This window comes from Lipophrys pholis, assembly GCF_963383615.2.
Source record: "Lipophrys pholis genome assembly, chromosome: 13".
NCBI lineage: Eukaryota > Metazoa > Chordata > Actinopteri > Blenniiformes > Blenniidae > Lipophrys > Lipophrys pholis.
Genome location: NC_137632.1, coordinates 8,192,006 through 8,205,506, shown reverse-complemented (window position 1 = coordinate 8,205,506; position 13,501 = coordinate 8,192,006). Strand labels below are relative to the sequence as shown.

The window sequence follows — 13,501 nt, the reverse complement described above, 5'->3', positions numbered from 1 at the left end:
AGGGCCAGCTTGTTAGATGCAATTAGGAATACTTCAGGTTCATTGAGCTGGTGGCCAGCGGACATGACATGATCATCAATGAGTCAAAGCAACTCTCCAGAACACAAATGTCCAATTAGGCAAATTTAGTTTTTAAAGGGTGAGTTCACTCCAATTAGACAAAAAAATAACAGATGACCAAAATGGTTTAACAGTCAAGTGATAAACACTGATTATCTCGTGACATTGGCACAAAATGATGTCAGGAACACGGTAGATGCTAAATTAATTCTTTTCTTGCTTCACATGGTTTAGGGGACAGACAAAGGGATAAAAGACCTGAAAGACTGACAAAACGCCAACATGTTAAGATCAAAATGTTTAAGATTTGACAGGTCTTCTCGTGAGCCCAAATATCAGCTCAGATTGTTTTGCACTCAACTTTGTGTATGTCAGCACAACTTCCCACCTTCATGCAGTCTGACAGCAGTGTATGATTGTTGGTGTTCATGGTGATTTATGATCGCTGTTGGACATTTCTGGATGTGTCTGTTGGTTGATGTATAATTTCTTTTCATTTTTAATGAAAAAGAAGGAAAAGATATAGAATGAAAATGTGCATATGTGACAATACACACACACACACACACACACACACACACACACACACACACACACACACACACACACACACACACACACACACACACACACACACACACACACACAGCACATGGACTCACCTTCTTGCTGGTGGTTGAGAATCATGTTCTTCAGTGTGTTGCAGTCCACTGCAGGCAGCCCGTTGTCGGTGTAGGCAGACGGCCGGTAGTTGATGTCCGATCTGGACCGGTTGTGTCCTTTCTTGAAGACAGAGTTGGATGAGGAGTTTGCGGTATTGTTGGTGCAATCTTTGCTGTGAGCCGCCAAGTCGTTGGTGGAGCGCGCTCGACTTCTCTTGCCGTGCCTCAAACCCATCCCCAGACCCAACACGCTGAAGTTGTCAGCCCAGGCCAGGCCCAAAGGCCCAACCTCCGGCTGCTCTCCAGCCAGCAGGCTCCACACGCCGCTGGAACTCAGCTTTCCTAAAGCTGCACTGGAAACCTCCTGCAGCTGCTTAGGCTGACGAGGAGGTTGCGCTTGACTCGGGCCTTGGCCTTGTATCCTATCCATGCAATGGATGAAGTCCTCTGTGGCCTCCAGAGCTGGGCTGATGTCACCCACCATGTCAAGTTGCTCCAGACCCTCCATGGCTGTACCAGGGTGAGCCTTTCCCTGAGCTGAAAGACTTACAACTGGTTAGTTTCCCCAAGTATGGCACAAAAACCCAGTTAGCAGCATCCACATGTCCAACAAACACAATGCTGTCAGCCGGACAGTTTTCACCTATGCTGGCGAGCTATGAAAATGAGAAACACATCCTGCAAGTTTCCCAAACTGCGATCTGAAGTCTCTGCTCGAGACAGGTCCGCTCCTTCCTTAACGACGGTCCGCGGCAGAAAGTCAGTGGAGGAAAATCGGCTTCATGCCAGAGCTTCACAGTCCTGGCAGCAGCCTGAAACTCGCTACTAAAATCCAGTTTGGGTGGTAAACTATGTCATGAAGCCAGAAACACTCACTCTGGCAGAAAGGCCTCAGCTTGAGTCAAACTGTTTAGAAGCTGTAGTCAAATTTCGGCTTGGTAATTTGTCGTCTCTCCTGTTAGGTGGCTGTTAGGTCATCTGATGGGAGGCCATTTGTGACTTCGCTGTAAAAGAAGAAAATAGATTAAAAAGGAAGCTATAAAGAGGAAGCATGCACCACAAAGACAAAGAGTAGAAACACAACTGACAGCCAGAAAACTATGATTAATTTATACCATGAAGCCGCCTCCACTTCCAGGGACTTTGGACAAATTCAAACGGCGACTTTGTCAACTCTAAGCTTTAAAACGAACCACAGACCCTCAGCATCTTCATCACCCTGAGACCAAAGCATCAAAAATTCCACATCAGCAAATACAAACAATCTTCCTGCCTCACATGTCCTGGTGAAATGATGCTTGACTTCCTCCTTCAGTTGCTTATCGCTGGACAGAGTAGACAGAGAGGAAGCAGGCCTGGGTGGGGTTCCCATCCATCTGCCAGACCGCCTGTCTCGTCTGATCCTGTGCACTCCTCTCTCTCTCTCTCTCTCTCTCTCTCTCTCTCTCTCTCTCTCTCTCTCTCTCCCTCTCTACAATTTATACACACTTCTTTCCTTGTTCATTTGCGCTGTCTCTCTCTCACTCGTATTGATTTTCCTCTGCTCCACAGCTGAGCCTTTTACTTTTCTTCACGTATGAATTATTGAACAACCATTACGGCACCACGATTCAGTTTCTGTGCTTCATACAGCAAACATTTACATTTAATACATTTGTTGATGATATCAAAGAATACTTCATCATTGGTACTGCAAAGATTTTTTAAATATTAATTCCAGTATTTATTATGCACACACATCTGAGACGATAGAGCACACTGCTTTCTAGCCCCAACACATCTAAGTCAACACCTTAGACACAACAGTTACTGTATGAAAAGTATGTAAATATAGTTCACTTATCTGAGCCAGATAAAAATTAGTCTGAGAACTCACAAGTAAAAATAAATCAATAGGAACTACCTTCTTTTTTTTATACATAATTTATATGGGAAAAAAAACCCGATATTAGCCACAGTATAAAAGTTTGTCTTTGGTTTTCTCCATCGAACACAGAAAGCAAAAAAAACAAACACTATTATAACTAATAAACAGTTGTAATAGGCAATGAGAGAAATCATGCAGCTCTTGAAGCTTGTTCTGGATAAATTAAGCAAAAGCCTGAAAGTTAACACAATACATCACATCAGTTTGCTGCTATAAGACCGGAACATCAATAACAATCCCTAATTTCAAAAGGCCAGTAGTTTCTTTTTTGTTTTTTTAGGCCTTAACAGGCATAATAATCTACTTTAAATCAAGCTGTTTGTTCAAGCTATTCAGGAGAGAAGTTACCAGCATTTAATTTAATTACATTTTATTCTCATTGCTATTTCTTACTGAATAACAAAGCATCAGCTACTGAGAACTTCTACTGTATTATCGATAACGAGAAGTGACCCGTTTATTTATCATTTTTACTTTAACGCCTGACGTCGCAATGAGCACATCTAACCAAACTCCCCATGACATCATCTGCCTGCAGATACAGCTCTGAGCAGACTGTGCGCCGTCATCAGTCTCAAGTTACTCATCGAGCTTTCCCCTGAATCCTGTTGTCTCACACGATGTTGAGTCCGAGCACATAACAGAGGGAAAAGCAGCGATCTGAACACGCTACATGAAATAAAACCCGACAACAAGCAAGAGAGCCATTCTGTCTAAAAGATTAACAAACATCTGCAAAGAAAAAAAGAATTTAGAGAATACGGTTTTATTGTAAAGCCAATATCATGCCATAATGTGACAACAATACTGGGCATTCACTCTGTACAACAACAATCCATCCATCTAGTTTTGCCCAATGTAGAGTGATGAGACATTAAAGCCAAAGCGAACTATGGGCGAGGACACGATGCACCCTAGACAGATCACCAGTCCATCACAGGGCAAAACACACTCACATTCACAACTAGGGGCAATTTAGTGTCACTAAAAAACCTCAAATGCATGTATTTGGACCCTGCAGGAAAACCAGACTACAAAGATAAAAGCCAAGCACAATATATTAAAAACGTGCTCACATAGCAAGGCTCCAAAGCCTAAACCAGACTCATACTTTTCTGTATGTATAAGGAAGCTCTTTTAAAATTGTAGGGAGTAGTAAATACACTTCTTTTGTAAGTAAGGACGGAAAATACAGATATTGTGTCTAAGAAATGAGCAATAGTAGAACAAAATAACTGCAGAAATACTTAAATTTTAAATTCCATATCTCATGCTATTGTCCGATACTTTTATCAGTTAGGTTTAATGAGATTTCCTGGAGTCGAGGATTTGTTAATTAACGGATCCGAGCCTGGACTGAGTTGTTTGTGTTTACCTCCTTCATCCATAAACAAACAATGTAAGCACTAAACAATGACAGAGGTGAAGCCACAGTCAGCCTGTCAGACAGCTGCATCGACACATAAATTAAGAGGTGCAATAATTGTGCAGGGTGAATGCGGCCTGTGTGTTTGCCAGCAGCTGATGTGAAGGGAGCCGGGGCTCGTTAGCAACATGCTAACGTTAGCCTCTCTCCATCCTTGACCAATGTCATTTTAACAAGAGAATAATCTGCTCACCGACTATCCTCAAAGCCATCGTGTCTCACCGGAGCTGCGGTACCACCGTGTGAGGGTGAAACTGGAGGCAAACACAAGCTGTCAGACGTAAACAGAGACTCACCTTACTATGTTTACCATTATGTCATCTGACGGTCCGTCCCTGGTAATAAACTCCTCCGACAGCAACCGAAGGCCCAGCACGAAGGTTCCGCCTCCATCAGTAGTCCACCTTCAAGGTACACAATTATGGGATGAAGCAAAGTGAAATTAGAAAAGAAAAGAAAAGAAAAGAAAAGAAAAGAAAAGAAAAGAAAAGAAAAGAAAAGAAAAGAAATGAAAAGAAATAGATCAAACGCTTCTGCCTCCATCTGCCATCTGACCGTTTTATAAAGATAAGCTTTGATTTAAGTTAGTTTTACGTTGTATTGTGTCATATTGCATTTGTTTGGAGTTTGCAGTTCTCCCCCCATATATGTGGGTCTGCTTCATTTATTCCAGTTTCCTCCCAGAGTCCAAAATCATGCATACAAGGTTAACTGCTGACGCTAGATTGTCCCTAGGTGTGAAAGTGAGTGTGTGTGGTTGTCTGTATCTTTGTGTTTGCCCTGTGATATACTGGCGACCTGTCCAGGGTGAACACGGCCCTCGCCCATAGTTAGCTGGGATTGGTTGCAGTGCTCCATGACCCTGCACAGTGTAAAGTGATATAGAAGATGGAATAATAATAATAATAATAATAATAATAATAATAATAATAATAATAATAATAATAACTTTATTTCTATACCACTTTTCTAAACATGGTTACAAAGTGCTTTTACATGGATGGATGGATGTGTCTTATTGTGAATTTATGTGTTTCCTTGGGTCTTATTGTGAAGCACTTTGTGGTGTTTATCTGTGAAAAGTGCTACATAAAAAGTTCTACATGTTGTTTGAGTTTTAAAAACTGGCCAAAAAAAACCTATGTTGAGGAGTTAAAATGAGCACCTCAGTTTTTTCCAACACAAAACAAAATGAGACAAATTACCTTTTGCATGTGTTTTCCAATAGCTCTTGCCCACAATTATGTAAACATTCACATTTTGAAACAAACTTTTTTTTCCTAAACGAATAGATGTCAGTTAATGAGTGAACTGACATGACAACAACAAATATATTGATTATATTCTCCTTTGTGCCTTGTTACAGTAACTTTTGTACTTTGCTGATAGTCCCATTTGATTATGGCTAATTATCTTATCTAAGATTTCTGGCTTGTGTCTCAGGTCTTTGGGTTTGGGGATATTTCTCTGTGGAGTTTGTATATCCTCGCGTTGCATGCTTGGATTTTCTAAAGACAGTTGGCCCATCTCCCTTCCAAAAATATCTGGTTGAGGCTATTTTATTTCTATAAATTGCCTGTGTGTGTGTGTGTGTGTGTGTGTGTGTGTGTGTGTGTGTGTGTGTGTGTGTGTGTGTGTGTGTGTGTGTGTGTGTGTGTGTGTGTGTGTGTGTGTGTGTGTGTGTGTGTGTGTGTGTGTGTGTGTGTGTGTGTGTGTGAACTTGAGTGAGTGAAGTCTCTCTGTTTTTGTGTGTAGTTGTTGAACGGTGGGAGAAGTATTCATTTGTTTAGTAAAGCTTACGCCATATGGTTTAAATGACAATATACTTTTCATAGATTTGAAATCATGTTTATGTATTTTTGAGTATGTAATTAGGAATAGTTACATTTTTAATTTATGACAAAATAATAACAACTCACAAGACAATGTACAGTAATATAGACAATTAACACAATCTAGCATCACTATTTTTTTCTAATAGAAAGATTCAATCAAGAGTGGCATCTGTGAGTTTTACTGGACGTATTGTCATCATTAGGTTGATATAACATGATGGGAGTGATAAAAACACTCGTCTTTTCTTCTTTTTATGCACATGGATCAAAGAAGTTTCACCAAAACTTGTGAGCTTTCTGCATTTCTGAGTCTTGTTGATGTGTTTGGCAATAGAGCAATTCTGTTTCACACCGGAGCATTTCCATTATCATCATCACAAAATGGAACCTCAAAAAAAAAAAAAAATCAGTAAAAAGCATGATCAATACCATCCTCTGTGGCAGGAGGTAGTGCATTTACTTAGTCTGACAAAGAAAAGCTGTGACAGACATCTGTACAGACAAGTCTGACCAAGATGTGGAGAAAAAAAAAAAGGAGCAGAGAGGGGAGGACAAAGCAGAAGAGGAGAATAGTTTCCAGCTAATGGGCTCCTTGAAGCTGACCTAGTACCCAAAATGTCAGCTTTAGAGAAAGAGAGGAGAGAGAGTCTGGGTCTTGTTGCTGTGAGGTGAAAGTGCTAACTAGTAGGAGCATATCAAGGCCCTACTCTGACAAATGTCACCAATTAATATTGAAAGAGCTTTGAAGAAATAAAGAAATGCAGACTTTCGTGTGATCAATATGAATCTGGTCTGGATAACTCAGTTATTCATGCCTGAGGAGGAACAGCGTTCAGACTTTGTGTCAAATCATCAGCAATCAAATCAACTTCACTCAGTTACCCGTGAAATAAAGGACTCTGGCTTCAATCAAATTTAGTTTATAGAATGAAAGACAAAGGAGGTAATTTATTAGTACAGCACTGCATTTTATTTTAAGTAGTAATACAACAGCTGTCACTTCAAAGGGGGAATGCATAACACAGGATGGATAATAAATCCTTAAATGTGTAACTATTTTAGATATTTCAGTGCAAATTCACCTTTTTTTTGTGATGCTCATCACCAATTACTGATTATCCGTCGCTACAATCTAACAAAATCCTGAGTTTTCAAAAGCCTATTTGAGAAGAAAAACCCAGTGGGACTTCCTTCTTCTCCTCCTCCTCGTTTCCCTGAATGTTCTTTGTCTGAATTTGTATAAAAAGTGAAGAGGAGGAGAGCCGGGTCACCCTAATGGGCTCCACTATGTTACTCTGTCTGCAGCATTGTTGCAGAACAATATGCAGCATGTCAACAATACAAACTGCTAGAGTTCTACAACTTGGTATCTTCTAGTTCTCTGAATTTAATTTAATTTGGTTAATGACGCTGGAAATATCCTGCAGGTTTTTTCCTGGTCGCATCTGTTGGTGGAAAGATGATATTCCTCCACACAGAGACAGTTTTTGTGTGACATCTGGCTCATGTGGTAAAATTTGTCATTTCACATTGCATGAGTGGTAATCCACATATAGTTAGGTATAACAAAAGCCCACTGTCTCTGCTGCAGTGGAGTCACATCTGAGCTTCAGAAATCCTTTTAGGCTAAGTGGCTGTGTCTGTATACAGGGATTGATGCGCCAAATAAGCATCAGCTTCAGGAATGAGACCGTCCCTATCCACGCGGCTCCATCATTTCCCATCTAACAGCAATCTCACATCCCTCTTCCCTTGACTCGTGCACTCAGGTCCCTCTGTGCTGTCCGTCTTGCCTATTTCCTTCTTTATTTTGATCAAACCATCTTCTGATGATGACTAAATTATGATTAGGTTTGAGGATGTGCAGCGCTTTCATCTGTATAGTGCGTTGTCTAATAGTGCTCCCCCTAACCCCTCTCCAACCACCACCCTAACCCCTGAACACACACAACACAATAGACGTCTACCTCGACTGGCTCGCGTGCTATTGAAGCGCAGAGTGGCTGCCTGGTCCCCATGGAAACGCTCAGCGTGCGTGTGTGTGTGTTGGGTAAATGTTTCTCTCTGACTGTGATTGAGGTGAACATGCACAACAACAAAAAGAAAACACTGGCTAATTTTTTTAATATGCAAATAACGTCCTTGGCGGTGGCTCGTATCCTGCTGCAAGAATATTTATGTATAAGGAGAAAAACAGGGAATACAAGGAAACACTTGCATAAAGTTAAATTTGTTTTCCAATAGAATCACATAATAAGTTATGATGAAACACTATAGAAGATCTAATGCATTTGTGTTGGTTGCATCTGTAACTTTTTGCAATAAGAAATATAGGAAGTGTGCCATTCAACCAAAAAGTACAACTCAAAGAAATACGTGGCCAGAGTGAATTTAGAATGAACGTGTGCGTTTCACTCACAGTTTACGAGATGGACATCTTTTCAATTCTAAACTGTAGTTTATTGTGTGAATCTTTTTTTTTCTCCTGCATTGCAGCCACTTTGGGAATTTCAGATTGACTCATTTTAAAGCCATAAATTAAATCCATGCTTAGAGCTTTTTTGAAGACACTCAAAATATCCTAATAATTCACCATTTTGGCCACTAATAGATGCCAGTACTACGCCCGTATGGAAAAGCCTTTAGCTGCTGTGAATTAAACATATCAAGTTACCGTGTTGACCTAAGGGCCATAACACAAACATAATTTCACCAGCTTTGATGAACTTTTGCATTGTTTTACATTGTCAGAGTTCCCAGGTTTGTCTCTGTGTTTGAACCTCTTCTCAGGTGTAGGGAGCTGGTATAGCGGTCGGCACTGACGTCTCCCTGTTCAACTTTGGAACTGACATGTCCTGTCTTCATCTTCAGGCGATGAAGCTTCGTGCAGGAGGTGTCAGGTTAATTGTGGTCTCTGTAAAGCTGGTGTGGACGATGGCTAGGCAACATGATTATAAGCAAATAAAAAATGAAAATGGAAAATCTAATATTTCAAAGCCAATAATGCTTAATAATGCAGATAGTGCATCTCCCTACTAAGACTTTCTGCTACAAAACTAGATGCTTTTCATTTAGACGTGTCAATATAGATGATCATTAAACTTACCAGGTTTATTTTGTGTGAATAAAGTATAAGTGATTCAGTATTTGACGTGTTTATCTTCATGTTTCAGCGAGGTATCTCTAAGAGGAGTTGATCTGAACACACATTGGCAGAAAGGTGTTTGACATGGAAACAGCAGTTTTGAGATTAATCTGGATTATTGTAGACACGCACGTGTGTTGTCCATTGAAACGCACAATACCAGCGAGTGTGTGTGTGTGTGTGTGTGTGTGTGTGTGTGTGTGTGTGTGTGTGTGTGTGTGTGTGTGTGTGTGTGTGTGTGTGTGTGTGTGTGTGTGTGTGTGTGTGCGCGTGCGTTCAGCCCTGGCACCACATGTCTCATTCACACCTAATGATCGCAGCCTCTCACTGGCAGCCATCTCTCCTCCCAGACCAAATCCAATTACTGGGGACAATAGAAACCAGCCCCAAGCTCAGGACTCCATCAGCTTCTCGGAGCTTCTGCTCTCCTCTGTGAGGCTCCTGCTGGACTCCTAATCATGTCAAGGGTCCACAAGGGCCACCGAGTACACCTGTACACGCACACACAGACAGACACGGGCGGACACAGAGGAAAGTGGGAAAACGTAAACACAAACATACATCAGACACAAATAGAAATGAATGAAACAATCAGCAGAACAACAAACAAGAGCAGAAGTAAACAAGGATATGTGACTCAACGAAACAGCTCTGCCACCAAGTCCATCTTAACAAGGGTCCTAATGATCCGTTTTGCTGGAGCTCATCAGAGGTTTTTTTTTAGGTTGTATTCTACAATGGTTAGACTACTATATATCCAGAGGTGTTCCTCATACTTCATCGGCTTGTGTGCATTAAGATGGAGGCTGAAATATTAAAACCACCTCTCAATTTGATGTCTAGTTCACCACGACACCTTCCAAGAATAACACTGGCATCCACTGATAAAACATGAGAATTGCACAAAGTTAATACAAAATGTTTCTAAATATCCAACCAAATGGAAACACAACGAAAAATACATGAACACTGGAAACATCGTCAATAGTTGGCCGGAAGTAATCTTTATGAGAAGCGTTTTCCAGCAGTGCAAACGTTAATGGCGCCATCTAGGGGAATAAATCTTAATCACATCCATCCAAAGAGACACAAGTACAGGATCACGTCCACATTTAAGCCTCTGATCAAGTCCAATGCGTGCTTTTATTCAGTAATATACCATAAAGAAACTCGGGGGAAACATACAAACTTCACACTAAAAGTCAATCCAGAATTGAGCTGGGAACCGCTTCACAGAGGGAGAGTTCTAACCACTACTCCACTGTCAGGCCCTATCATTCACCAACAAAGGTTTTATTTTGCTGGTCTAAGAGTAGTGTGTGTTTATGTGTGTAACAGGGAGGTGGGGGCGCTCCCACTACATTTCTACATGGTGAAATGAGGGGTTTGGGACTGGGAAAGCGGGAAGTTCCTCCTGTAGGACGAACCCCCGACGCACTGGGCTCACCCCATGGGGCTTCGCGTGGCGCTGTAGAACGCTGTGATGGTCGTTTTGGTTCAGGGCGCCTCCGTACAAGTCACCGACTCTGGACTCAGGCATTCACGTCTCCCTCTCGATGTCGGACACTTACTGTCACACACTGGGGAACCATCCTTTCTCTTATACAAAAAAAGATGTAGAAAGATCCTGCTTGATGAAAGGAACATTTCAAATGAATCAGTCCATAATACCTTCTTCCAGCCTCCCACAGTTCAATGCCGTGTTTCATGGCCCAGGAAAGCCTCTTTGTTCTTACTCCTCCGACGTCTTAGCAATGACTTTCTTTCTGCAACTCGTCCTATTTTCTCTTCAGTGCTGAAACTGGGACTTGCTTTCTATTCTGGACTTACAGCAGTCCTATGAGCCGCTCTAACGCACAAGCCGTAAACTTTCAGGAACTTGTCTTCTGATTCGATCTGCCAGATCGCTTCTTGTCAGAGTTTCAGTTTCAGGCATAGTTTTTTTTTTAGAAACTCACCCTCTCAGGATAGTTTTTATGCGACTGTGACTTCAATAAGTTAACTCTTACTGCCACATCACAGATTTACTTGCCATGACCGTGACACTGTTTATGATATCAGAAAATGCTGAAATAGCTGGAAAGCAGAGGAATATATATTAGACACAGTCATATGTTTAACACTCCTGGTGTAGTGAACTCCTGGTACACGGCGACATACGAATCCCTCCATTTACTGTTTGTTCTGAGGACGTATGCTGTGATAATGATCATTTTTGATGCAAAGCTATAGTCACGTCGCCTTCGACACACATGAAACTAAAACTACTACTGAAAATCGATGCATCTTAAAGGAGACATATCACGCTTTTAAATCCTTCCTTTTTACATATAAATCATACAGTTGTGGTCTATACAACGCGAAACTGCAATGCTTGGGTCTGAATTCCTCATTATTATAGCTCCACAGGCCCCTTTTCAACCCCTTTTCTGATGCGCTTCTGAGAGCAACTCGTTTTGGGGCGGTCTCTTCATACCCCGCCTCCTCTCCAGGTTGCAGAGGTGACACTCGGTTCAACGTCACCCTGTTCGGCCATCTTTGTAGTTTGATAGAACAGATACAATTATCTAGCGGCGCAGAAACTTTATATTCACACATTATTTACAAAATGTCAACAACGGAAGATTTGTCCATCCAGCCATACATGTTGGAGCCAGAGTCGGACCCGGCGGAGCGAGATGAAAATGACGATGATGCACCTTCAGAACAACGTCTTCATATGGATGTAACGCAATGGTGTGTTACTATATTTACACTAACTTCTCCATCCATGCCCACTACTACAATACTGCCTGTATTACAACGACTATTTAACACAGAAGTTACATTATAATCTAAAACGAGCACACAGCGCTAACATATGAAGACGGTGCAACTGCTAATGCTAACAAAACAATGACAGGGACGTCTTATCATCACACTTTTTAGCGTTATATACAGCTTACCGAAGTGCTCTGTTCGTCGTCTCCATAGATAGAAGGAACTGACTGCTCAATCAGACCAAGTCTTTCGGCAAATCCTTCTTTATACTGGCGGAGGTTGTTGAAGCAGTCGTCCTTAAAGTGATTCGCGCACACAAAAATGACCTTACCCACAGATGTGGGTACATTTCTGTGAAAAATAAAACTCAACCAGGCACTTCGAAAAGGTTCTGATGCTGGGAGACGGTGTAACGAAGCTTGTGGGTTACTACATCCAACAACCGAACATTTCGACTTATCCTCTCGTAACTTCGGTTGGACTACAAAATCGCAGCGAGAAACAAAAATGGCGGATTGCTCGAAACGTCGATGTCCTAATTTGGCAGTTCCGCTGAGAATACTGTGACGTCATTGTTCAAAAAACGTAATAGAGAATAGAAAAATCGAAACCGATCGCAAAATATGACCAAAACAGAATATAAAGATATCAACGGAGCACCTGAAGAGACTACTTTGAACTTTTCTGTACTTCTAAACACTCTAAATATACACCAAAATGCATTTAAGGGCTAAAAAAGTGGATTTAGCATGATATGTCCCCTTTAAATTAACATTACATTGAATGTGAACATCTCAACAGTTTGGTATCATGTGAATCTCTACATCAGAGACATCACAAGTTATCAGCAGCCCAGGATGTTTAGTTAGAAGAATTCAGCAGGATCTTTCATGACACCTACGATCAGCATTTAAGCCTCTTCAGAGCACCAGTGCTGTTTGGAGACAATGCGGTTGTAAAGAAGCGCACCACACACACACACACACACACACACACAATTGTTAGGAGTTGTGAAAAACTGAAATCATTTTGGGATAATGTACTTTCTTAGCAATGATATTTTACTCTGATGCAATGTTTTTTATTTGGGCCATGTTTTAACAGTAACACTGAAGAAAGATTAATACCTGGTGAAGACCCTTAAGTTAAGACTATAAGAACGGGTTCAAAGCTGATCCACCTATGCAGGGAACAATGGTTTGGTCTGATAGTGGAAATAAAGAGAGTGGAAAGACGGACTTCTTTGTTGTGATTGAGTGAAGATTCGTTTGTAAAGAGATGGCAGAAATGGTCACCTTATCAAAAGACATTGGCCCTCGATCTGTGGCCATATGGAATTATAAAGCAAATACTGTTCATGGTATGTTTTTCTTTTCTTTTCTGTTATCATTAGCTCTTTCCTACAGACTTGGTTTATGTATTTTTTTTTTTGTATATTTGGTTGTTTATTGTTTTGTTTTATTAATGTTCTGCATGAAACCTGTTTAAAAAAAATGTCTCTAAAACAAAAAAGAACATTTTAATCTACGATCAACTTCATCAAAAAGCAAAAGCAGCTACGAATACATTGGGACTTCTCATTTGTGTTTCTGTTTCGACATAATCTGCCACCTTACATTGCGGTCACCAAAGGGAGGGGAATTACTGGTGTACTACGATATAAATATATCTGAAACTTGTGACTTC

At 41.0% G+C, this 13,501-nt stretch overlaps 1 protein-coding gene across 1 annotated transcript in view; it reads right to left on the bottom strand.

Annotated features, from left to right (window-relative positions):
* Positions 1 to 4,412, bottom strand: part of plekhm3 (pleckstrin homology domain containing, family M, member 3) — a 37,306-nt gene extending 32,894 nt beyond the window's left edge. Inside the window, exons 1-2 of the mRNA XM_080479080.1 lie at positions 4,372 to 4,412; positions 723 to 1,726 (exon numbers count right to left, since the gene is read on the bottom strand). Of these exons, the coding sequence (XP_080335206.1) occupies positions 723 to 1,230 (508 nt within the window). The 5' untranslated portion in view covers positions 1,231 to 1,726; positions 4,372 to 4,412. The remainder of the gene's footprint in view (positions 1 to 722; positions 1,727 to 4,371) is intronic.
* Positions 4,413 to 13,501: the final 9,089 nt, after the last annotated feature.